At 46.6% G+C, this 24,591-nt stretch overlaps 1 protein-coding gene and 1 long non-coding RNA gene across 3 annotated transcripts in view; both read right to left on the bottom strand.

Annotated features, from left to right (window-relative positions):
• GNB1L (G protein subunit beta 1 like) overlaps positions 1-12,396 on the bottom strand; it is a 41,113-nt gene extending 28,717 nt beyond the window's left edge. Inside the window, exon 1 of one of the 2 annotated variants that reach the window (XM_064675309.1) lies at positions 12,261-12,396. In XM_064675309.1, the coding sequence (XP_064531379.1) occupies positions 12,261-12,371 (111 nt within the window). In that variant the 5' untranslated portion in view covers positions 12,372-12,396. Of the gene's footprint in view, positions 1-11,240; positions 11,484-12,260 lie in introns of those variants that run through there. The other variant, XM_064675310.1, reaches the window with a different exon arrangement.
• Positions 12,397-13,902: 1,506 nt separating this feature from the next.
• LOC135424237 (uncharacterized) lies at positions 13,903-24,364 on the bottom strand. Its single transcript, XR_010435124.1, has 2 exons — positions 22,289-24,364; positions 13,903-20,679 (listed from the first exon to the last, which is right to left on the bottom strand). It is a non-coding gene; the product is annotated as an uncharacterized LOC135424237 (long non-coding RNA).
• Positions 24,365-24,591: the final 227 nt, after the last annotated feature.

Here is a 24,591-nt window from a genome sequence, read left to right as displayed (position 1 = left end):
CTACACAAATATTCAAAAGTCTCCATGGGAGCAAAGCCCACATTCTCTAATTAAAATAAAGAATGCTTTTGTTGATATGCTTAATGCTACAAAAAAAAATAAAGCATACAGAAGACAATTTTTTTTACAAGAAAAAACCCAAACACGTTTTAAAGAACTTTCCTGTGCCCTATATTAAAGTGAAATAGTGATTCTTTTTACCCCTTCACAGGTCTCTAAATGCTCCAGATGTAATAAAGAGCCAGCTGTTACAGCAGAAGCAGCAGCCTAAAGCCTTAGGGTTTGACTGGGCCATCAGGGGTGGGGAGCACAAGGAACAGGGTGCCTGGGGAGGATGCCCCAACCTGCAGGGATGTCACCCCAGCTTTGTGGTGTCACCAAAGCCCAGTGCCTGGAACAGGGACCATGACCCAAACTGTGGGCCCCTGATCCGTGGATGTGGTTGGCCCCAAGTCCCTGCTCTGTTCCATTGGCTCAACGTGGCCTATTTGGAAGGAGCACAAAGACATCTCAGTAGCACACAGTACTGGAGCATGGAGAAACTGCTCTGAGCCAGCTCCCTGCAGACTTGTCCTGCATTCCTTCCTGCTGGAGCACTCATGGCACCATACAGCTTCACTGCACCTGGACAGCTTTTCCCTTCTGAGATAACTAAAACTCACTGCCAAGAAAAATAAACATACAAACTTAAAATTCATTTTCCAAGTTGTACGTTTTCCAAATAAATGCCATGTTAGTGACATGCACAGCAACAGGCAGGCATTTGACTATCAGTGGATCAGACTTTAAATACATTAATATTTCAGGTATCAACAATGCAGTATTAACACCCTTGCTACCATTTTTTTTCTTTATTATCCTTATGAGAATTCAGTGCAGTAACAATAAAAACCTTTCAAAGTAAAACACTGTATGGTACTGCACTGCAGAAAGAAATGCCCTGCAGGGTCAGACAGCTGGTCCCTGAGGCCTGGCACCCCATTTCCAACAGTGCCATGCTACTGAGAGAGGCTGTTTAGGGAAAAGACAGAAGCCTGGTTGCTTCTGCAGTCCCTGTTCCCCCCCCTTCACACCTAATTGCTGCGTTAATGATGGCACAGGGCAGTAACTGCACTGTCCATTTGCAGTGCTGCTGCCTAGGGAACTGTCTGAGCCCTTTGGAACCTGCTGAGATCCTTGCCTTCTCTGCCTCCCATGGCAAAAAATTCCCTACCTGAAATTCCAGAGAATGAAGGAGTATTTTCTTTTCTTTGTTTATAAACCTGATCTCCTACTCTCTCACTGAGTGCCCTCTCGTTCTTACATTGCAGGATTTGGAAGGCAACAGTTTCACGTTTGGCTTTTTCATCACTGTCGTGATCTTGTAAATATCAGTGATAAATAAATATCTGTTTTTCTCTAAGGAGTACCAGACTTCCCAATTCTCCTCGTATGACAGTTGTTCCATTTCCCCAAGTAGTTTCAGTTGTCATTTTCTGCACCATCTCTTACTCCACCTAATCCATCTCAAAAAGCAGAGAACTGAACACAGTGCTTCAAATATGAGCCCCATCAGGTTTTCCTTAGTAGCAAAGTGCCATCCTTGATGGGATAAATCTTCACTACCTCAAAAATCACGTCACCTTCAAGAGAAAAGTTCCTTCTTCCTGCAACAGAGAGAATTCCAGCTAATTCACCTGGCACAGGACTATCCTTGTCACCCAATAGTTTGGATTCCTCCTGCAGGGCAGGCCAGTATCTGGCAGTTCTGCACAAGTGCAGAGAGGAAGATGAGGGCCCATGTTCCCGGTGCAGCCCTTGCAAGAAGAAATGAGATCTGGGCTTCAGGACATGGCTTGCAAACAATCTCTGCAAAGCACATACCCATTTTTAGATACTGCAAATTGAAATGTTTTATATGAACCCACTTCTGCAGTTTCCTCAGTTCCCACTAAGTCCAAAATACTTACATACATCGATAATTACACAAAGGTAACACCTCTAACCTATCACTGATTTTAAAGAGATTACTGCATAGTGAAGATGTTCACACACAGCAACAACAGCCATGGAGTGTTCACTGAGCAACTGATTTTAGCTCTCTCAAAAGACAAAAGTCTTCATAGTACTGCATTTTGTATAAAACAAGATTACAGTTTAACCTGAAAGGTCTTTGGTATGTTCCTTTTTCAAGTCTGCAAGTGCTAGTTTCAGGGAAGAAGTCTGTGCCAAAGTATATTATACCTACTATGGCAATAAATTCTTCAGGGATGAGGTTTTACACATAAATTACCTTCATTTGCAGTCTCTGAATGCTCTTCTAAATTTTATGGGATAATATGAATTATGAGCACCCATGTATTTCTTGCAGGTATAATGTGAGACAGATTTTTTTCTACTACTTGCAAGAGATTATGCAAGTGAGTTGTACTCTACACCTCTCTCCCCCCACCTGTGGTAACACAGGTCAGTCAATTGCTTAGGAGAAATGTACAGTCTCTATAAAGATATGTATGTATTAATTAGTCTAACTAGGATTAAATGTGAATCACATGGTTAAGCAAAAGGATTAAAAATATTAGAAAGGTTTTTTGTAAACATTATAATATTAAATCTCCTAATCTGTTATTTCTTGGTTTAGTTATTGGTTTGGCAAAATAATTCCTTTTAAATAAATTGTACCTTTAAAGAGCACAATTTATATTTATTTGAAGCCACCATCGTAATCTTTACAAAACTTGGCTGGATTTCAGAGGCTGGGCTTTAGGTATTTTGTTGGTTCTGCTGGATTTTTAAAACCCTTGAGATCTGGGAATGGAATGAGTCTGTTCACTGTTATTATCAGTCTCCAGTAAATACTGTTGGTGATGCACTGGAACTTAAATCCTGCCATTCTTCATATATCTGTTGAACACTGGGTGCCTTGGACTCAGTTCATACACACCACTTGCCTCAGAAGCAAAGTTCTGGGTTTCCCCAGGAGCTCTAATTTCAGGAATCACTAGAAATGTGAACTGGCAAACAGTACCCAGACCCCAGTTGTACAAATTGCTCTACCCTCACCATCTGACACAGCTTAGTAGTTTCAAAGGCTTCACGAGAACAGGTCCAGGATCAGTCATTTTTCTGAAAGGACACACTGTTGGTTGGCTGTATTAACCAGCAACTCCAAACGGCCCCTACTCCCAGCCATGAAAACCCAGGGCAAGGCAGCAGGAACGGTGCACGAGGCATGGGAACGCTCGCCCTGCTCCCACAGTGGGCAAAGAAGGCTCATAACAAGATCAGACAAAAGAGAAAACACTGAATCATATTAAAGTAATTACCAGAAAATAAGACTTCTGCAAAATATTTGCAATCAGCTCGCTGGAGCCTTCAGGCTCAGTCTTGCATTGGGCTGCCCGTGGCGGCAGCAGCCCAGGAGGTGCTCCAGGAGCGGCTGACTCAGGCCAGTTCCTCCCCGGCTCCCGCCTCCGGCACGCAGAGCACACGGCACCTGGCCCGCTGCTGCTCCCAGCTTACTCCTGGCCATGCACTGTACTCCCAGCTTACTCCTGGCCATGCACTGTACTCCCAGCTTACTCCTGGCCATGCACTGTACTCCCAGCTTACTCCTGGCCATGCAGTGTACTCCCAGCTTACTCCTGGCCATGCACTGTACTCCCAGCTTACTCCTGGCCATGCACTGTACTCCCAGCTTACTCCTGGCCATGCACTGTACTCCCAGCTTACTCCTGGCCCATGCAGTGTACTCCCACCGTACTCCTGGCCATGCAGTGTACTCCCAGCTTACTCCTGGCCATGCACTGTACTCCCAGCTTACTCCTGGCCATGCAGTGTACTCCCACCGTACTCCTGGCCCATGCAGTGTACTCCCAGCTTACTCCTGGCCCATGCAGTGTACTCCCAGCTTACTCCTGGCCCATGCAGTGTACTCCCAGCTTACTCCTGGCCCATGCAGTGTACTCCCACCATACTCCTGGCCATGCAGTGTACTCCCACCATACTCCTGGCCATGCAGTGTACTCCCACCATACTCCTGGTCATGCAGTGTACTCCCACCATACTCCTGGCCATGCAGTGTACTCCCACCATACTCCTGGCCCATGCAGTGTACTCCCACGTTACTCCTGGCCATGCAGTGTACTCCCACCATACTCCTGGCCATGCAGTGTACTCCCACCATACTCCTGGCCCATGCAGTGTACTCCCACGTTACTCCTGGCCATGCAGTGTACTCCCACCATACTCCTGGCCCGTGCAGTGTACTCCCACCATACTCCTGGCCCATGCAGTGTACTCCCACCATACTCCTGGCCCATGCAGTGTACTCCCAGCTTACTCCTGGCCCATGCAGTGTACTCCCAGGTTACTCCTAACCAGCCTGACTGTACAGAAAGCCATGGCTCTTCTCCCCCTCTGCTTGCCCTACTACTTCTATGACAGAGAGGGAAGGACCAGGCACGCAGACCCCACTGCCTCTCCACCTTTGTCTCTCCTTTCCCATCTCCCCACACCCAAAACTGCTGTCTGAAGCAGCCATATGGGACACATTTACTTCCCACTCCTGCCCTGGGGTGCTACCAGGGCCAGGAATAATCTAGTATGGAGATAGCATCAGCATGAAAGAGAAGACAATCCTAGTTAGGAAGAACATATGCCAGCACTAGATAATGACAACCACATTTAATGGGCACGAGCATGAAGGCATGGATTTCAGAGACTGTCCCCTTACTTTAAAAATGAGGGGGCTATTATAAAAATGCCCAATTACATCATCAGGCACTATACAATATTTATGGTATAAAATCACTATAATTAAATGCTAAGTACAGATTTCAATTATTTAGTAATAAAACAAGTAATAAAATATTTAGTAATAAAACAAGCAAATGCCTTTAAAACATTATTTTCATAGAGAGATCACAGAACACAAAAGGAGCTTAAGAGTGACCTGTCAGGACCTAAGACATCCCATGGTGAGATTTAAGGTGCGAGGATTCTCAGGCTCAGTGTTGCAATTAAGCTGTTTCCCTCCAGATTCACTTTTTTCTGCAAGCTTATAGTGGAGTTGGTATATGGGAAAAGAGGGAATTGCTGCCCTGACTGTGTTAGTTATCACAGCACCTCAAAACTAGACACTGGGGAAAACAAAGGCATATACAGAGACTAAAACTAGTAGAGCTGCGAAGCAGTGAGACAGTTCAATCCACAGGGGCCATGTCTGCACATGCCTCTCCACTGAAGGACCTGGGCTGTGCTCATTGGTGTTGGAAAACCCTGCAATATTACATAGAAAAAAAAAGAAATTAATTGAAAAAATAGTTTCAAAACATAACCTTTCTTGAGAAATATCATCCAAATCATTGGAAATAAAGGGTATTCCCAGTAGATATTCTCAATAATTTATCTGTCATGGGGGGAAGACTGCGATATTAAATATTACTAATTCTATTTCAGGGCTAAGTGACAGTCCTGGACCAATGGTGATAAAAACATCCAGCAATGCAGCAGGGAAGCCATGGAACAACCAGGTGCTGCCCTGTCCTTAAGAAGGATGCAGCACACACTGTCCTGCCCAGGGACAGGACTCTGCCAGCCAGTGGTGGCAAAGTGGCCGTGCCACCTCACCTTCCTTTCTTCTTGGTGTATCTGATGTGACTGAGAGGAAAGACCTCCAGCACAGCTCCAAATCTGCAAGGCTCAAGTGCTGTCAGTGTGCCAGACTCATCCTTACAGGGAAAAATAACAGGTGCATGAGGGGCTCCTAGACTGCCTTCACCTCAGCTGCAATCCTTGCAGAAGTTTGGGATGGATGACACTGAAAAAAATTCTTCATATTTGGCATCACATTAAGAATTTTTCTGTCAAAAATTAGATGCAGTCCACTTCAATTCATGTTTCTGACAAACTCGTTTTTCTGGGTAGATTTTCAGGTAAACAAAAACTGAGTTGGAAATGTCCAGTTCAAACTGAATGTTCTCTAAACTAAATACAGCTGATTATTCCTTGCTTCCTTACATGCTCCTCCCATACCAAGAACAAAAGACAACTCGTCAAAGAACACATTTTGAAGCAGGAATAATGAGCATTCTCAACCCCACAGCTCCATTTTTATTGCAAATAAACCAACCCTGCAGGTCTTCCACTAGCTCCAGTGCCTGGGAGGGAGTGGGAAGGATGATGTGTTACACTACAATGGAGGAAGTACACAGGCCAACTGGAAAAACGGACTATAAAAAGCTTTTCTTACACAAACACAGGAGGAAGCAACCAACACCCTCAATTGTCGAAGGGAAATGATGGAGGCCTAAACACACAACTAGAAAAAAAGACATAAAAAGTCCTGCGTGTTTCACACGTTCCCAGTCCCTCTCAGATTTGAGAGCCTGGTTCCATAAGGGCAGTGTTACCCACGGCAGAGCTGGCAAATCTCACACACAGAGCACAGATAACCGTGCCAGGCTGGAGCCCCTGCTGCAGCTCACACTGAGCATCACCCCTTCCTGGGGCACAGCACTAGGAGCTCGCTCCCTCCCTGAAACCTCCTGCGAGTTGGGTGAGGAACCCCTGGAACCTGGGGTCAGAGTGCCAAAAACAAGCCCCGGTGCTGAGCTGCAGGACAGGGGTGTGCCACCAGGGAAGCCACTCCTGCTCCAAGGGCCTTTCCTGCGCAGCAGCAGCCCCAGCTGCGTGTCAGGAACAGGCCCCAGGGACGTGTTCACCCAGCTCAGAACCAAGGTGGCATCATCTCAAACGTCAGAGAACAGAACAATCAAAGGGTCTAACACAGGGGCAAGAATTCAAAGTACAGCTTCAGAAGGTCAAACAGACCCATCACAGAAGAGGAAATCTATCAGAGCAAACAGCTAAATAGTGGCAGGCAGAGATGCACATTCTGCCACGGCAGACTGAGGACACAGGAGGCAGACAGGGAAGGCGGCTGCACTGGTCACACCTCCTTTGGAGAGACTGTTACCTGGGCCTTCACACTGGGCAAGACCCAGTGGGGACCAGCCATCTCTGACACAGCATCACACACTTCCATGTCCCAGGGAACAGCCCCACACCCCAGGTATTCTGATCCCCAGCAGCATAAAGCCTCTGAGAGAGATACGACCAAAAGAGAGTTCCCATGATGATCTACTGCCACTCCAGTAGTCTCATGTTTTTCCATTAAAGTAATTTTCCTTATCCATGAAAATACATTGGCTCATGGCATTTAGCAAAGTCATAACCTCCTAGTTACAGAGCTTGAACTTGCCAACAATTATTTAGTGAGTGTAATGGAGCGAGGTCAGGACGTAGATACATAGGACAGAGATTTAACTAGTCCTTACAAAATCATTCCTTCCCCAGCCAGCCACTGGATGAAAGGACATAAAAAGTAGAGGTTTGGCTATGCAATGAACCTGTAGCTTCAAAGTAATTTCACTTAGAAATTTCTTACATGGTTTTGAATATCTACCATTTATAAATGACTACAAATTAAAGTCATAACACAATATTTGAGTGGAAGCAGATAGCCCACATTCTCTCCTGCCCCAAAACACGTCAAGTTGTTTTGGAATTTTTGAAAATAACAATAATAACATACTAAACACTTGGATGATACAGATCCACCAATCTGGGATAAAACTGCATTCTTCTTCCCCTGCTGCTTACTTAGGGAAGGTGTTAGCATTGCTTTGCCAGAACACAAAGACAGCAACACAGCTTAGCACTTCAAACACCAGCAGTCAACACAACAGAAATCACCCTGCTTTGTCCCTGGTATTAATGCTCAGTGCAAAACAGGATACTGGTTCTGGAAGATGTTTTCTTTATTCTGCAGAAGGCACACAGAGGAGTTCTGTGATGGGCCACTCTCCTCCTGATTTCAAAGTGAGAAGCCATGGCTTTACAGGGGTCTGCACAGACATGGCTCTGAGCAACCTCCTTCCTAGACAGCTCCAATCCTCCCACATTTATGGATGTGCCCCCTTTATCACTCTGTCTAATTGTCTGGGTGGGTTTGTGGGTGGCTGTTGATTTTTTTCACATTATGTGTGTCCGTGGGTCTCTCCACAACTCACGCTGTGTGAGTCAAAATCCTTGATTCATCTTGTTTGCAGCTCTACTTCTCCCACCTCCTAACACGGACTAGGACTTTTTTTCTCTCAAATAGTCTCACCACTTTCTCATGGCAAAACTGGCACCGTGGACTGCCAACTGATACCCGACAGTTTATTCGTGTGCAGAGCATCATGCAAGTCTGCAATGTGAGTTAAGACACAATTCTCTTGTTCCTAGCTGTCAAGAATTTCTTTTCTTGATATACAAACTCAAACCCTGATGATAGAAACCTGCGAGCAGAAATTTCCCATCAACTGAACAGGTTGTGCTCTGCTTCTGGGGAAGCATTACAATATCTTTTTCGCATCACACCTACTCTACTAAATATACAAAACACTGGGCAAGTGATAGTTTTGTCAGCCACCAGCTAATCAAATGAAAAATTATTAGGCTTAGGAAAATAATAAAAGCAGAAGCCAGCTGTGCGTTGGTTGGATGAAAACCCCAGTGTCTCCCATGTTAGCTCATGTGTGTTTCAATTTCTGGGAAGAAAATAATGGGAGTTTCTCCACCCTTTCTCATGTGAGCCATAAAACAGATTTATTACCTAGGATATATTCTGTGTTTTCTCCTGAGGAAAAAAGAAAGTGGTGGAACAAGTTCATTTTTTTCCCTTCTACAACAAGGATTTTCTTTATAATAAACACAGAGCTTAATTTTGGTATCATATGGCCCTTCTATTTAATGCTCTGGTCACACTTTTTGCCTTTCTAAATCTTGAATTGTTGCATTTTCATTTCAGTGGGGAATCTACAGCTGCTCCAGCTGTTTGAGTGCAAAAAGTCTGTCCTAAGATTCCTATCTGGTATGTTTTAAAGCAAAATCCTTCTCTCCCCTAAATCAAATAAATTTAGCATCTACTGAAAAAACTATAGAATAACTAAAACAAAAAGAAAAGCTAAACGTAAGTCTATGTTTCTTTTCAAATAGTTCTTGCTCAGCTTTACCTTACACCCAGCAGCTCTGGGAAACCTAGGCTGCAGATTCAGAGGTTTAGGACAGGGCTGCACCTCATCTGGGAAGGTTTTCCTGTACAAATAACTATTCTTTGACTGTAACAGTCACCTTCTGACCTTTAAAATAAATCATGAAAGAGAAAATTTGCTGACTAGAAGATTTTTAGCTCCTATGACTCTAATTTGCTCACAGTATGATGTTACAGTTCTAAAGACCTGCGCTGGTAAATCCATTTACAAAAAAGGTGATTTCCCCTATAACTTTCACTTTCGAGGTGCAGAAGACACTGATTCATTAAACACTTCTGAATCATGACACAGCCTGGATTCCCCAGTTGAGTGGTCTGGAAACTCTCAAGGCTAAGATATGGGTTTGTAAATGACACCAGTAACACCTCTTCTTTAAGCCAATCTGTTGACTCCAATATCTGTAGCCTGAACATGCTCCACAATCTACCCTTGCTACCTCACACCTATTGTTGGTGAGTCACTTCCCTGCCAACCTGAGATCTCTCAGAGCTTCGGTTCTTTAAACCAGCCAGTGATATACGAGCGTTTACACCGAGCCATAAATGCCACTGAGACAATTTCTGCAATGACGAGCTACGCCATCATTAGCTGCATAATTAAAATGTACCACAGGAAGTGTGTTCATTACAGTTGTGAAATTATTTTTATTGCTTATGAACAGAAAAAAAAATGCACTTTTAATCATAAACTGTGCCAGCACAGAGCTCAAAAGGAAACTGGCTTGCTTGGGCAAAAATTGTGCAGGTTTTTTTGTAGATTTGTTTCTTTCTCCTCGTTTTGTGATCGCTTGCACTGCTCCACAGAGACCATTCCTAATTTGAAACCCCTCATTTGTACTACCAAGTATATTCTAGTGCAGTCAAAGTGCATTCCTACCACGAGAGTATAAATCCATCCACACAGATATTTTGGGGACCAAAACACTGTTACTGCCACAAAACTTGCCTCTGTCCTTTGTAAAGACACGCACACGAACATGTTATACTGTGTTGAGATTCTGAGTGTGGACAAGAGTAAAGTATCAGCATTACAACTCAAAGGAGGAGTCCAAAAAGACAAGATCAGCCTTTTTTTAAAAATCATTTACTAAGTTTGTCTTCACAGCCTCAGAAATCTCACTACCATACATCCATAGTCCAACACAGCTGCAACAAAGCAATTTATTACAGAGGAGCAACAATAGTAGCTATTTTCCCCAATGAAGACAGCGTTTCATAGAATATAATTTTGAAAAGTCAGAATCTTCAGTGTTAAGACTCCTGCATGAGCTAATTAGCATTGACTGGTTGACAGTTATTACTGATCCAGTGAAACAGGACATTGTTATTGTAGAGAAATAGAACTCAAAAATAAAATGTATACAAACACAAAGCATAACACAGCCCCATGTACTACGTGACAAAGGGCCAAAAAAAGGTGTTTCTTTACAATGTAAGAACATAGATGGGTCAGTAGTTCAGCATTTCTTTGCAAAAAGAAACCCACAGTATTGCAAAATGGTCAACAGGGTCAGAAAAGGCATAACATAGTTAGGCAACAGGTCTGCTCCCCAACACCTTACAATTCCAACACTGTCATTCTAATGCTTAAAGATAAGTCTCCACACCAATTAACCAAAATCAGACAATCTATCTGACATTAGAACCTGGCAACTCTTCCAGTGCGTGCACCAACATAATTTCCATCTGCACAATCTTTATAACTGATAATGACATACCCAAGCCAGAACAAACAGAGTTAGATTTCCTGATTGCAGGATATTTTTGAAACAAGAAAAAAATAGTTTACCTGTAAAATCAATAAAAATGTTAATAGAAATCATTAAAAACCAAGAAGTTACTCTGGTACGGTTTTTTAAAATTAGGTAATTTAGTTAAAAATAAAATTTAAAAAAATCTTTGTACTCCCTGTCATTTATCAGACAAGACGAATTATTAATGAAATGTTTCCCAGCCATGGAGCCCTCTCTAAAAGCCTCACAGAAACGCTACTAAAACTGGGGGTTAATGGAAGGAGCTTCGGAAGAACGACGGGTCACAAGAGAATGTGCCAAAAAGTGTGGAGAAATGCTCCTCCAAACAATTCCCAGAGAAGTCACACACAGATTTCCACCTTGTGTCGCCTGTTTTTTCCAGAGCACACCCCATGCCTGCTTTTTACCTTGTTCGTTTCAAAACGAAGCTGCTGAATCTGAAACTGGATTATTTCCTACTCTGAAGCGGCATTTAAAGGAGCTGTACGAGGCATGTCCTTACTTTCACACAAAACCGGGGAAGACAAGCACTGAGCGCGGTGCGGGCCCTGCCTCGGCCGGCCCTACCTGCAACGCCAGGGGGCGACAGCGCTCGAGCCGCCCCCGCCTGGGCACACCTGGGCACACCTGGGCACACCTGGGCACACCTGGGCACACCCGGGTAGAGCCCCCGCGGGGGGCCAGGAGGGCTCTGAGGGCTCTGCAGGACCATGAGGGGCTGAGGGGCCATGAGAGGCTCTGAGGGCCCATGAGGGGCTCTGAGGGCCCATGAGGGGCTCTGAGGGGCCATGAGGGGCTCTGAGGGCCCATGAGGGGCTCTGTGGGGCCATGAGGGGCTCTGAGGGCCCATGAGGGGTTCTGAGGGGCCATGAGGGGCTCTGAGGGCCCATGAGGGGCTCTGAGGGGCCATGAGGGGCTCTGAGGGCCCATGAGGGCTCTGTGGGGCCATGAGGGGCTCTGAGGGCCCATGAGGGGCTCTGAGGGGCCATGAGGGGCTCTGAGGGCCCATGAGGGGCTCTGTGGGGCCATGAGGGGCTCTGAGGGGCCATGAGGGCTCTGTGGGGCCATGAGGGGCTCTGAGGGGCCATGAGGGCTCTGTGGGGCCATGAGGGGCTCTGAGGGGCCATGAGGGGCTCTGAGGGCTCTGCGGGGCCATGAGGGCTCTGCAGGGCCATGAGGGGCTGAGGGGCCGTGCGGGCTCTGAGGCGCCGCGCGGGGGGTATGGGGTGTGACGCTGCCCCCGTTGCTGTGGCGACGCCCCGCGCGTGCGCACAGCGCCTCCGCCCCCTCCGGCCTGTGAGGCTGCGCCGCGGCAGTGACAGCGCAGCCGTCCCGGCCCCGCGGCCGAGCGGGGGGTTCCCCGCGGCGGTGGCGGCGCGGCCTGGTCCGTCCCCCCGCACCCCACCTCCTCCCCCACACCCGCTCACCGAGCGCCGGCGGGGCGGGAGCGGCGCAGCGATGATTCGGCGATCCCCGCGGGAACCAGGCGGACGCCGAGCCCCGCGCGTGACGTCACGGAGCCGGCGGGAGTCGCGCATGCGCCGTGTGGGCCCGGCCGGAGCGGGGCCGGTGTGCGGATCCTGCTCGGGGGTCCCGGGGCCGCTCAGGGGTTCCCGGGGCCGCTCAGGGGGTCCCGGCCAGGGGGTCCCGGGGCCGCTCAGGGGGTCCCGCTCAGGGGCCTCGCGTGCCGGCGGCGGCACGAAGAGGCAGCGCAGCCGCGGGGTCCTGCGAGGGGTCTCGCTCGGTAATCGGGAGGGCCCCGCCTTCACGGAGCACGTCCCCGCTCCCGGGACACGCGGAGGGCAAGCTCTGAGCCGGCTGGGCCGGTGCCATGGAGCGGTTCGGTCCGGCTGTGACGCGGGGGACTCCCCGCAGCTGCTGGGGGTGCTTGGGGCTCTCTCCCACCCTGCACCGCATCCACTGCCAGGAGCTCTGCTGAGCGCGGGGTTACCGCACGGCTGAATTCATTGGCCTCTTCCGCTGCCAGCCTGGGTTTATTCTGCGATAAAGACCCAAGTATTCCAGTGCCACACAGCCACACAAAGTCTTCCAGGTGCTGTCCTGCAGGAGAGCATCTTTAGGCAAATAAAGAAGTTGCCTCCTGAAATGGTTCCCAGTGGAAGTTACTGGGTAGGTGAAATAATTGAACTAAATCAGGCACCAGTTAAATCACCCCGTACGTATTGCTGGGACAAAAATGCGGAGATGTGGGATCGGGACTGACCCTGCTGATGTCCCACCATCCACCCTGAGCCAGGTGATGGGAAGGCAGTGTAGGCACGTACACAACACACACTCCTTCCCCTTAAGGGGCCCCTGTTGCTCCTCAGCTACACCACGACTTGCTCAAGGAAAGCAAATAAACCATCCTTTGCTTGTGTCACCTGTCTAGGAGTTAAAAGCTCTTGTCATTTCAGTATTTTCTCAGAAGGCTGTCCTGCTACAATTCCAGCTAGAAGGCTTGGTACCTCTGAAAAATTAATGCTTTTCAGTTTTCCTATAATTTCTGCCTATGGAGGCAAAGAGTCATTGAAAGCTGAATTAAACCTAGTGTACCACAGTGCAGACAAAGGCATGGAGACTTTCTGTCAGTCTGGGAAGTCAGTCTGGAGCTTGCTTTTCTACTCATATCAAACTTCCCATCAGCAGGAACACGGATTCCTAAATCCCTGCTCTAAAGGGCTTTACATGGCATTCAGCACACTGAGGAGGTTATGCCTCTCATTATTAGGAATGTCCTAAGGACGGATAAATACCTTCAGGATTGTATAATGCACAAATACAGCCCCATGTTTCCCTACATGTTTTGCTGAAATGATTTGAATTAAGAGATTGAGAGCAGGAGATCATTGCTATAAATTGCTGTGCATAATGAAACCACATGTGCAGTGTGCTTCAGGTCTTTAATTTGTTAGGAGCTGGATGTTTATTAGAGTATGGTACAGTTAATATTCCCTACAGTCGCCTGGAAAATGAAATACCCCTTTCCCAACACAAAGATAATGAGTTGTGTGGCAAGATAAGGTGGTTACCAGAATTCAGAATTCAGGAATGACAGAATCCAATTAATTTAACATGAATTAATGCAAGATCGAATTTATTACAGTTGGATGCAATTTGTATTTGAAAGTTCCATTGCAGCACGTTTTTACATGTTATCTCCCATCAGTAAGAGATCTCAAAAGAGCAAATTCTCCATTTTGAACAGCAGCAATGTATTTCTTACATCATAAATAACTCTTTCCTTACATGTTTGCAGTGAGGAACTTCAGGACCCAAGACCCCAGCTGTGCACCAGGGGCTGTGCTCTTGCTCTTTCTCACAGGGACCATGACTGAGGCTTAAACTGAAACCTGGGCTTCACTTTCTTCACTGCTTTGCTGGGCTGCCCCTGCCTTGTCACTTCTTCCTCCCCTTTCCCATTTGCCACTCTTCTGGGGGGTCGCCCCTTTTCTTTTTTTGGGTGGGAGGGGTGAAATCGGCCCTCTAGTCAAATAAACCTTTCAACCTCCTACCTTCAAAATAAACACTTTTATTGTGGACAGTCCAAGCTCCTTAGGCAGAGCTTTAGGTCTCAAATCCAAAAGATACACTGTGTCCTTTTAATAATTTCATAGTGGAAACTCTTTATTTGCCCATTCCTGTGGTGCTGTGGAGGTTTTCAATGATTCTGGTTTAGGTTTCGGGATTAGGTGAAACCAGAGTGCCTTAAACCTCTTTAGAGGCTTGGGATTAGGTCTGCATCAGGCCTAATATAGCCTTTCTGTGCAAGGCTAAATTAAATGGGAGGAATATTTGTTGTGCACTGATTCACAGGTGTTTGGCAAAATCCCAGAAAACATAAAGGAACCACTGGAAGAATCATGAAGGCAAAGCCATCGAAACATGAGTATTAGCTAAGCACTGCAGTATCACTTGCAACTGTGGGGTCTTTCAGGCTGCTCCTAAGTGATTTTAAGCATGGATATCATTTTTATGTGTCTCTTTCACATGAATGTGAGTAAATCGAAGATCTGTCGTGCAAATGGATCATGGATTTTTATTTGGGTATCACATTCTGGTAATTGCTGCCTGTTTTATAGCAAATGTATATTAAAGTTCGTCAAACAGCTGATATCACTGAAACTCTGTTGTTTTATTGTACACATAAATTCTCTTCCTTCTCTGGAGTCTGCATTGCCCTGGCAGAATATGCTGGGTCATGAGGACAAAAACCCAATAGATTTATGCCTACCATTAAAACCACCCTGCCCAGCCCAGGAGGCAGAGGATTTGCCTCACTGATGACCATGGGCTAATTGGAGGAGATCATTTCATTGTGTAGGCTGTCTACTGTGAGGCTTTTCAGCACTTCTCAGTCACTTTGGTGGGGCTATTTCTGCTCTCTGTGCTCAGCTCCACAGTGTGTAACCCCAACAAGGCCTGACTCACTGGCCGTTCCCCCGAGGAACTGCCTGAGCTGAGCAGATCCCAGCAAGCAGAAGGAAGAGCAGCTCAGCACTACAGTCTCAGGATCTCTGCAAAGTGCAGCAGCTGCTTTGGCTGCATTTGTAGGGAAAAGCTGATGCCTGGCTCCAGGAAGCCCGAGCCTGGTATCAAAAGAAGCTGGGTATGGAGTTACGGGGTGCAAAGCACAGAGCCCAGTGGGCCAGTTCCTACAGCTGTCCAGCATCAGTTACTGCCTGAGCAGAACTCTGTCCTCATACCAGAGCATTCCCTTCCCTGATTTTGTGCCTGTCAGCCTCTCCAGAAAAGCGTATTTTGAGAGCATTTATCTCCCCAGATAAACAGATCTCAGTTTCGATTGTAGACTTGCCTGTGTTCAGGAACTCGACTGCATCTCAGAATTTTAGGGCTTTTCTTCCACGCCAACAATCAGTTCTCTTGCAGGCAAGCTGTTCTGCATTCCTATGGCAAGTGTTCTGATCAGCAGTGCATACAGCCAGGTCCTGTCTCCTCATGTCTGCTTGCAAAAGTGAAACAGAAATAGTTAAGTTTCAAAAGAATATGTCTCCTCTAACCAGATGAGCCGTAAAAGAAAGAGGGAGGCTAACTAGAAGGATTTAATCATCTTAGAATCTGTATAAAATGTTATTTATGGCTGAAGAGCTACACAAGTCTCGAGCTCTATATGTAAGTCCTTTCCCTCTTCAATGGTGCATGTAAGGAAGAACAAGAGAGAAATGTTCCAGTCAAGGACAAAATCATAAAATAATGAGCAGAAGAAGAACAAAATGAAAAAATTAGGGGCCAAGGGAGGCTGAGTGGGAGTTTGTCTTCATACATGATTGATCTAAACTTGAAAAGGAATAAAAAAGAGACTCCTCATCTTTAAGGGAGATGGTTATTTGAGCATAAATAACAGTCTCATGTCAGCTATGCTGCTATTTCCAATGGAGTGTTTTCACTACAAAACTGCAACATTCTCAGCCCTAATCTCCTCAGATAAAACAATAGGGCTGGTGGCTGTGAATCAGCACTTTGAAACCAACCTCTGAAAACAGCAACACGTTCAGGGTGAGGAGACATGGAGGAGACAAAGAGCTGCTGTTTCTAGAGCTTTGCAAAGCGAGGCCCCACCTCGCTCACTTGGAACCATGCTGTAACACCCCAGAGCTGGTTTTCTCTCTGGGTGGGAAGTCCAGCTCAGGGGACTGGGGCTAATCATGTACCTGGGTGTTTAGTCTCACACCAGGCTGAGCTGTCACTGAAATCAGGGGCAGTGAAACAGCAGAATCCTCCGGGATGCTCGGGCTGTGAGGTTCCCTGAGGAAGGGCACGGTGAGCTGGGCCCTCTGTGCCAAAAGGAGTGCTCCTCCTTCCCCAACCCATCTGCAGCCCCATGGCCATGTCCCCTCCCTTGTGCTGACCCCAGCACTCAGCTGAGGAGCATCAGGGCTGATGCAAGGTAAGAGCATGGTGCCAGGACAGGAGAGGGCCAGGGAGGGAGAGCCATCCCCCTGGAAGAGACCTGCCCTGAGCAGTGGCACCGAAGGGATCGGGCCAGCGGGGACACAAAGGTTTCCATCCAGCAAATGACATCTCACCTTAGGCAGGAAGCTCATTTCCCTCCACAACCACTGAGGAAAAACAGGCTCTTAACTACATAGGAACATCCACCTTTTTTTTTCTGATTCTGCTGTTTCCTAACATAACACACTTAAACAACAAGCTTTGAAACCCAGAGATGCCATCCCATGGGAAGTGAAAGAAAACTTTGGTCTCAGCGTAGACCCCAAGCTGTTCTCAGACCAGAAAGACCTTGCATTGGTGGTGGGGGATGTCTTGTGGCAGCAAGACCTGGAACAGGACCAAATGAGAAAACACTGTGGCATTTGCATGTTCATATGGGTTTTAGGGGCATTGTCTGTAACTTTTCCTGTAACTCAGGAAAAGTCCTGATCTTTTTGAGCCCCTCTCAAAAAAAGAGAAATGAACTGTGCATTGTTCCTCTCAAAGGGATCACTGTAAAATGGCCTTTGGACATGGTCTGGAGGCATCAGCTGCACAACCACCCCACCAGTGCTACCCTTGAAGAGAGAGATGTTGACAGGATGCCAAATCCAAACCCTCTGACAGAAAAGAGGACCAAAGGGCAAACCTGTATCTGGGTCCAGCTGCAAAAGCCCATGCTTTTGTTAATTCTGAACAAAAATCTTTGATCCAAACATACCCACTTTTTAGGGATTCCAAACTGGAGTGAAAACACAGCAGTTTCACCCCAGCCTGAAACACAGCCTCACATCTTTGATTTCTGAGGACAGATCATTTTTCTTGGAGTGAGGCACGTGGACAGCAACAGACACCTCCTGTCTGGTTCAGACAGGCCAACCAAAAGGCTTAAGTGGACACACACACTACCAACAGCATGTGATGGGATTTAGTGTGAGGAAATCAAACTCCCTGCCCCACCTCCTGGGCTTATCCTTTAAAGACCAGTCCTGTGCTCACAGCTGGAGTTTATGTGAGTCCTGCCTTATTAATTAACTGAAGCCAGTGCCTTTTCCCCCTGAATTCCAACAGAAGCAATTAGAAAGCAGATACCTCACACATAACAGCTGGTTCTTTTAACCCCCTCCTCATGCTATTTTCTCTCCTCCCCCAGCCAACTCATGTCCCCCTTTTCCATCCTTTCATGTAATGGAGAGGGAGAGTAAAATCGAGGTGGCAAAAGCAGGGGCACCAGATAACCATGTTCTTAATGAAATCATCCAGTGTGATGCTGAGAGCGGAGGAGTGTTGTTGAGACCACACTTCTGAGCAGGGGATCGTTACATTCACCCAACAGATGGGAAAAAAGCCTTGGCTGTCTCCTGTGTCCTCCTTAAAAGGGGATCTGTATCAAAGTAGCAGCATACTTTCTGCACTGAAGGCTGTTGATGTCATTAGAGCAAGCCTCATTTTTATTTAACACCAGAGTTAAGAGTCACATAAAATTGGCACAGGTGAAGGCACCAGGCCCATTAACTTGTGCAACGTGACTCTCTGGGAATTTTCTGAATGTTCGTGCACCTCCAATTTATTTATGCTCGGGCAAACCAGCCCCAGAGCCTCCCCTCCCTGCTTCTCAGGATGAAGACAGCCTCAATCCTGCCACAGACCTGTAAAAAATCCACTCAATCCACTAACTTTCCCTCACTCCCAGGAAAGATCCAATGACAGGAAGGGCAGTGCTGTCCCTCTCTGTATTCCATGCATTGCTGGGAGATGCTGTGGACATAAAATCAAAGCCACAGCCAAAAATGTCCACCTTAACACTGCAAGTGAAATCTGCCCTGGCCAAACTACCTTGAGTGCATGTTCTCCTCCCAGACAGGTCCTCTGGAGGCTGTGCCTTCATTTAAGGCAGGTAGAGCTTTTCAGAGGGAAAACAAGTCGAGGGGAACGGAGATTAATTTGCCTCTGCAAAACACTTCTGAACAAGGAAGTAATTTCAGTGTGTTTGAGGCAAAGGGGTCCCAACATTTCTGTTCTGAGCATGACTGGCATTTTTTTAATGTAGAACTTATAGGTAAAATAGAGATCTGGTCCCACACAGGGCATCTGCTCATGGCAATAACAGAAGTGTGGACAGCCACAGCACTCCAGTGCTGAGAGGTTTTCCTGCTCAGGATTCCTCCCTGATCCTGAAGTCAGGCAGCATTGTGAAGACATTCTCAGTTATAATGTGGGGAAGATTTAGGTCCAGCCATAAACTACCCATTTCCTCCCTCAAAGAGGTGGCTGTCAGAGAGGCTGCTATTGCACCAGCCATCCAGATGTTTGCCATCTTTATTACAAATTTACATGAATCTTACAACACCTCCATACTCTACAGCAACCTGATGATGCAGCCATCTAATACCTACATAACAGACATGGAGAACAAGTTAGGAGGGATTAAATGATCTGCCCAGCTTCCCACAAGACAGCGCAGGTGTGGCTAGAAACCAAAACTCCAAGCTTCCAATTTCTGCTGCGTTACACTAATCTCTTTATATGCTTTTTTTCTAAAAAAGAACAAAAAAAAGTAAAATATCATAATTTCTGTAACATGTTTGTTGGTAACTAGTATGGGTACTGCTAACCAAACATAAAGATCAGCATATTTTAAAATCTGTTACAGCTGATCAGTCTGCTGAACCCTGTTTTTTTTCTTCTGGGTCTTTCCAGAAGAAGAAAAATAGAAGGGAAGGGCATCCTTTTATAACTGCAAAGGCTCCAGCTAATGAGAGCAGAAATCGCATTTCGTATTTTGGCAGTTAGTGGTAAACACTATTATTAAAGCTATAATAAGATCTGCTAATGTTGTATGAAATATTAGTGATGTCTGAACACAAAGTAGAGTCCCCATCTCTTTAGTTAAAATTACAAAATGATTAACAGCCCAATTAAAAACATTTTTGTTTTTGACATGATAAATTACACTTTATCTACCTATCTGTGGATATAATTGATTATTTTATCCGTTTGCTGTTGGCTGTCATTAAAAAAGACAGATACCGTGGCTTTCTGGCCTCTCTCCCGCTGAGAGAAAGAACAAATCCTGCTATTAACGACAGACAGGATCATTATGAAAAAATTCCATTTGCCACTAGGCAACATAGCCGAGTTCCAGTAATTATTGTATTAGTCAAGCCGTTGAGAAGTTCCATAAAATTGAGAGAGTTTTTAAGGAGCATCCAACATTATTTGGCAACTTTTGTGATGTAACAATTAAAACCATGCTCCAGGCCCCAAAATGTGCAGGAGATTGCCAAAATCAGATAAAACCCTAGAGGGCCCCTGACTCGCAAAGGAAAAAAAAAATCAAACTGTTTACTTTTAGGATCAGACATTCATCAACGTTTGGCTTTTGTTTCAGCCGTGTCAGATAATAACAGCACCACGTTCTCAGTCAGCTTCTAACAAAACTCCCCAGTTCGATGTCAGCTCTCAGGGCTGACACCAGCCTCTCCTCAGGAGAGGGAGATCTTATGGGAGCTGATGCTACCAGCTTTCCTTGGCAGATCAGATACCTGGGAGCACTCAGCAGTACCTTCTGGAGTGAATCATGTCTGCCATCCACCAGTGAGCATCAGGAAATCACTGGAGAGAAGTGCAAGTTATTCCTTCCTCTAGGAGCTGAGCCAGGCAACACCTCAAATTGTCAGGGCTGCAGGGGATAAAGCAGAAGTCTCCTGTCCATGTACCCCATTAACCTGTCAAGGAACTGATAAAAATATTTAAATCACGCTTTAAAACTGTTAAGGGAAATTGCTACTGAACAAAACTTCCAGCCAAGTTTATCATCTACTTACCTCTCTGCCTTGTGGTGTTCAGGATAATGATGTACAGTACCAGAGCTGGAGGGACAGTGTCAGGCTCCTGCAGGGGAAGGTGACGTTGGTCACAAAACCCAGACCTGGTTCAGCCTAATACAGAGTGCAGGAAGCACTTCAAGAGCACATCAGTTTGCAAAGAAGTTCCTCCCTTCCCAAAATAACGTGCCTGAGTGTGAAAATCTCAATGTACTAAAGAACTGGGATGGCAGCAGCAGTTTCCATGGCAGTCAAAGGCAGCTGGGATCTGAGCACGGGATGAGGAGCCAGGATACTGCTGTTGTCCCTGGGGAACGGCAGCAGGGCAGGGTTCAGCACCAGCACCCTGCCAGTCTCCACCTGGAACATGCTGTACCAAGCAGGACAGATGAACAGATACCCTGGAGCCTGCCATGGTATGGCCTGTCATCACCCAGCTCCAGGCTGGAGATGGATGCCAACTGTCAGGGCCTGCTGACCTATTTAATAAAAAAGACCAAACCTGCAGCCCTCAGCAGTCGTGGCTCCAATCTGATTGAAAGGGGAGCAGGGCACAGCACTGCAGATGGGCAGCCCTGAACTGTGGGCACTGCCAAGGCACAGGCAGAGGCTCACACACCTGGCAGAGGGGGGGGTGTGAAGGGAAAGCTCTCCTTCCCCCAGCTCCAAAACTGATCCTGCTGCTCTGCAAGGCAGGCATGCCTGAGTCCTGATAAGCTCAGGAATCAGCTAATGCTGGAAGCCACTGCCACATTTTCCAGCACATTTAACCTCCAGTTTGGGTCTGGCAATTGCTGGGTGTGGTGAGATGTGCTGCTGTAGAAGTATAAAACCCTGAGTAACTACGAGCTGCTTTTGGGAAACACCATCGCCTTGGAGTTTTCTTCAGCACAGCTAAAGCATATATTGTGGTAGTATTCAATTTTCTTGCATTTGGAGCTGTCATCTGAAGTGAAGCATCCTAGGTCAGCTCAAGAACTTAGGTCAGTAGCTGTCAGTGTGAAGAATGAATTCTTTTTCTTAAGTTATATGAGTAAATTGTGCCAAATCCTCAACATATTAGAGAAGTGCCAGATGAAGACTTAGGAAGGTTTTTTTTAATATATGTTCCTTATTAGCATTAAAACTTTTATTATTAAAAGAGCTATATTACAACATACATGTACATATGAACTTAAAAAATAATTTGAAAAAAATACAATCCTAATTTTTTTTGTTAGTCTCTCTGGCTTACAGCTCATCTGAGCCATCAGTGAGGAAAATGCAAACCCCAGCACACAGCAAAGGGAACTCAGTGATGAAAGAGGGAGAGTGGAGTGCATTGTTTGTGGGTATTGCTGAGAACGAGATGAACTCACTGAAAAAGATGATAACTTTGTAATGAAACTGTGGGACTTCAAATCAAGGGCCAAACTCCCTGATTCAGCCAGCTCCCCTCAGACCACTCCTACAGTTTCCCTGTGGACTGCAGGAACAAGCCTGAACAATACAACCAGTTTCCACCCCAGCCTGGCTGTTCAGTTTGTAGGTGCTTGCACCTCCCTCCGTGTCAGCTGGCTGGTTCAGAAGGATGCCAGCTGGTTAATACTTCAGCCAACCTGATTTCCAGAGAACTGATTTTTGTAGCTACCACTTTAATTAAAATAAAAAATACATGTAAAGGACAAGTTTATCACCTGCTAACACATGCCATGGTTGTCTCTTGGTCAATCAGCAAGCAGCAGACAGAGCTGCAGACTTCTCTTCCATACCACCAGCATCCAGAAGGAAAAAAATCAGTCCATCTGCTAAAGCAATCAGGCCCCTGTGGTCCCCAGCATCAGCTCCCTTTTCCAGGATCCAGTGCCCTCTGCTGAGCAGAACCAAACCAAGCATTAACATGTCCCTGCCCCACAGAGGGACTGCTCAGGCTCAGCAGTACTGGAGCTGAGCAGTTGGGAGAGCAGTGCTCCCCTGCATGCCCACCCGTGCACCCCCTGCCCCCCGTGCCCCCCGTGCTCCAGGTGCTTGGAAAGCAGCTCATGGAGAGCGTGGAGGAACTTTGCGGAGGCTGTGGAGCTGTCAGAGGAGTAACATGGCACTGTGGAAGGGGAAATCCGTGTGGACATATGGGAGTCGTGAAAGCAGCTGGACTAGCAACCTTGGCAGGCTTGAGTCGAACAGAAATGTTGCTGCTTTGCCTTGATCTTTATTTACAATAAACTGCTGGGCTCCAGCTCGGTGTTTTATCTGGGAGCAGCCCTGGTGCTCCTGCGCCCCTGTTCCGTCTCATTGGTGCACTGACATATTTACACGGGGCCGGGCCGGGCAGCTGGGAACGAGGGGCCATATATCAAGAGAGGAAAAAGGGATGCAAAGATGAATTTTATGAAATACTTTCCACTTTCCTTTGACTTGGTTGTGCGCTTTGCTACGGCCCATTGGGCGCTCACTCAGCGCCCGGACACTGCGCTCGGGGCAGTCTCGCCCCTGTTCCTGACTGTGTCTGCCTGCCAAGCCCAGCCCAGTACCTGGGGCAGCCCACAGGGAAATGGAGAGTCAAAAAAAGAGAAAGGTGGCTGGGAGGAAATTTCCTGCCCTTCAGTGGTGTGTACCACGGGAAAGGGAACGATGGCCTGTAAGTCACCAGTCCTGTCCGATTCCTGCAGGACACCCTTTACACCTGAGGGCCAAGGGGAGAGGAAATATTTCCACTGCTTTGTGAGAGAAAACAATCAAGTCCCTTTTGCAATTTAAGGAGGTTGTATCCTCTTTGATTTCTTCTCTGGGCAATGAAAAGGGTTAATTCCTCACAGTGTTGACTTAATCCTTTCCTTTTTCCCAGTGGCTGACTAATAGGTTAGATGTGTTGACTCTGTTTAAAAAGACAAGCTTTGGACATAATATTAATGATATTGTGTGTGGAATAACATTAGAAAACAAACACAGAGGCACCTGGGGAGTCTGAAGGCATCTTCTGGCCTTTCTGGGCTGACAGCACAGAGTGGCCCTTCAGCATTTCCATGTGGAAAAACACCATCTAGTGTGAGACAGTTCATTCTCAGTGACCCTCTTGCCTTTCAGACAGTGAGAAGTCAGGACTGTTATGAAGCTGAAAACTTGTTTCGTAAGAACAGGCCATTGCTCAAACAGCTGAAGAGGGGGGAAGAAATTGAAAAAAAGGGAATCCAGAGAAACAGTTGGAAATGAAAACGGGAGATGTGAATGGAATAATGGCTGGTGTCTTTCCTCTGGCACTGATGTCCTAACAAAGGGTGTGAAAGTTTTTTCCCTTACGTTTTTGCAAAGCAAAGATGGGAAGAGAGCACTGTTTGTTTATTCATTTGTCTACAAGCCCCACTAGCACAAAGCAGTCACTGCAAATACTTATCCAGGGCTCAGGCTGATCCCACTGGGATGCAAGAACTGCATGCTCCCTTGATAGCCTCTGTGGGATCCAAACCAGCATGTGGAAGTGCTTATTTCCCTCTGTTGTCTATTGGGAGGTCTAGGGGAGTGCAGCACAGTTCCACCTCCATCCCCAAGGTGAGGCCTGAAAGCAGGGTGGGCCTCCCTGAGCCCCTGGAGACCCTGCCCAGCACAGACATGGACAAGGCATGGGGACAAGAAGTCTCACTTCAAAGATTTGCCAGGCTTTGTGCAGGTGTCCCATACTAAGTGTCACAGTACAGGAAAATAAACTAGATGCCCTACTGCTGACAAAGCATAGAATTTTCCTGGTACAGCTGTGTTTAAATGGAGCTGAATCAAGGCAATCTCACCTTGGATTAAGAGCCATCAGTTGCCAGGACGAGATCTTCTGCACTGAGTAGAATGTCTGTCAGCACTCTTGAAGAATCTCCTCAGATGGTTCCTTGGAACTCTCTTCTCTGCATGGTTTCATCACCTGCACTTGAGCAGCTGAAGGTGCACTGGAAAGGAGCACCTGAGGTCATCCAGCTCAGAGCTCAGCAGGAGCCTGGCAGGGATAAAAAGACAG

The sequence above is a fragment of the Pseudopipra pipra genome, chromosome 18, assembly GCF_036250125.1.
Source record: "Pseudopipra pipra isolate bDixPip1 chromosome 18, bDixPip1.hap1, whole genome shotgun sequence".
Classification (NCBI taxonomy): domain Eukaryota; kingdom Metazoa; phylum Chordata; class Aves; order Passeriformes; family Pipridae; genus Pseudopipra; species Pseudopipra pipra.
The sequence above is the reverse complement of the archived record's forward strand: the minus strand, read 5'-3'. Positions and strand labels throughout refer to the sequence as shown.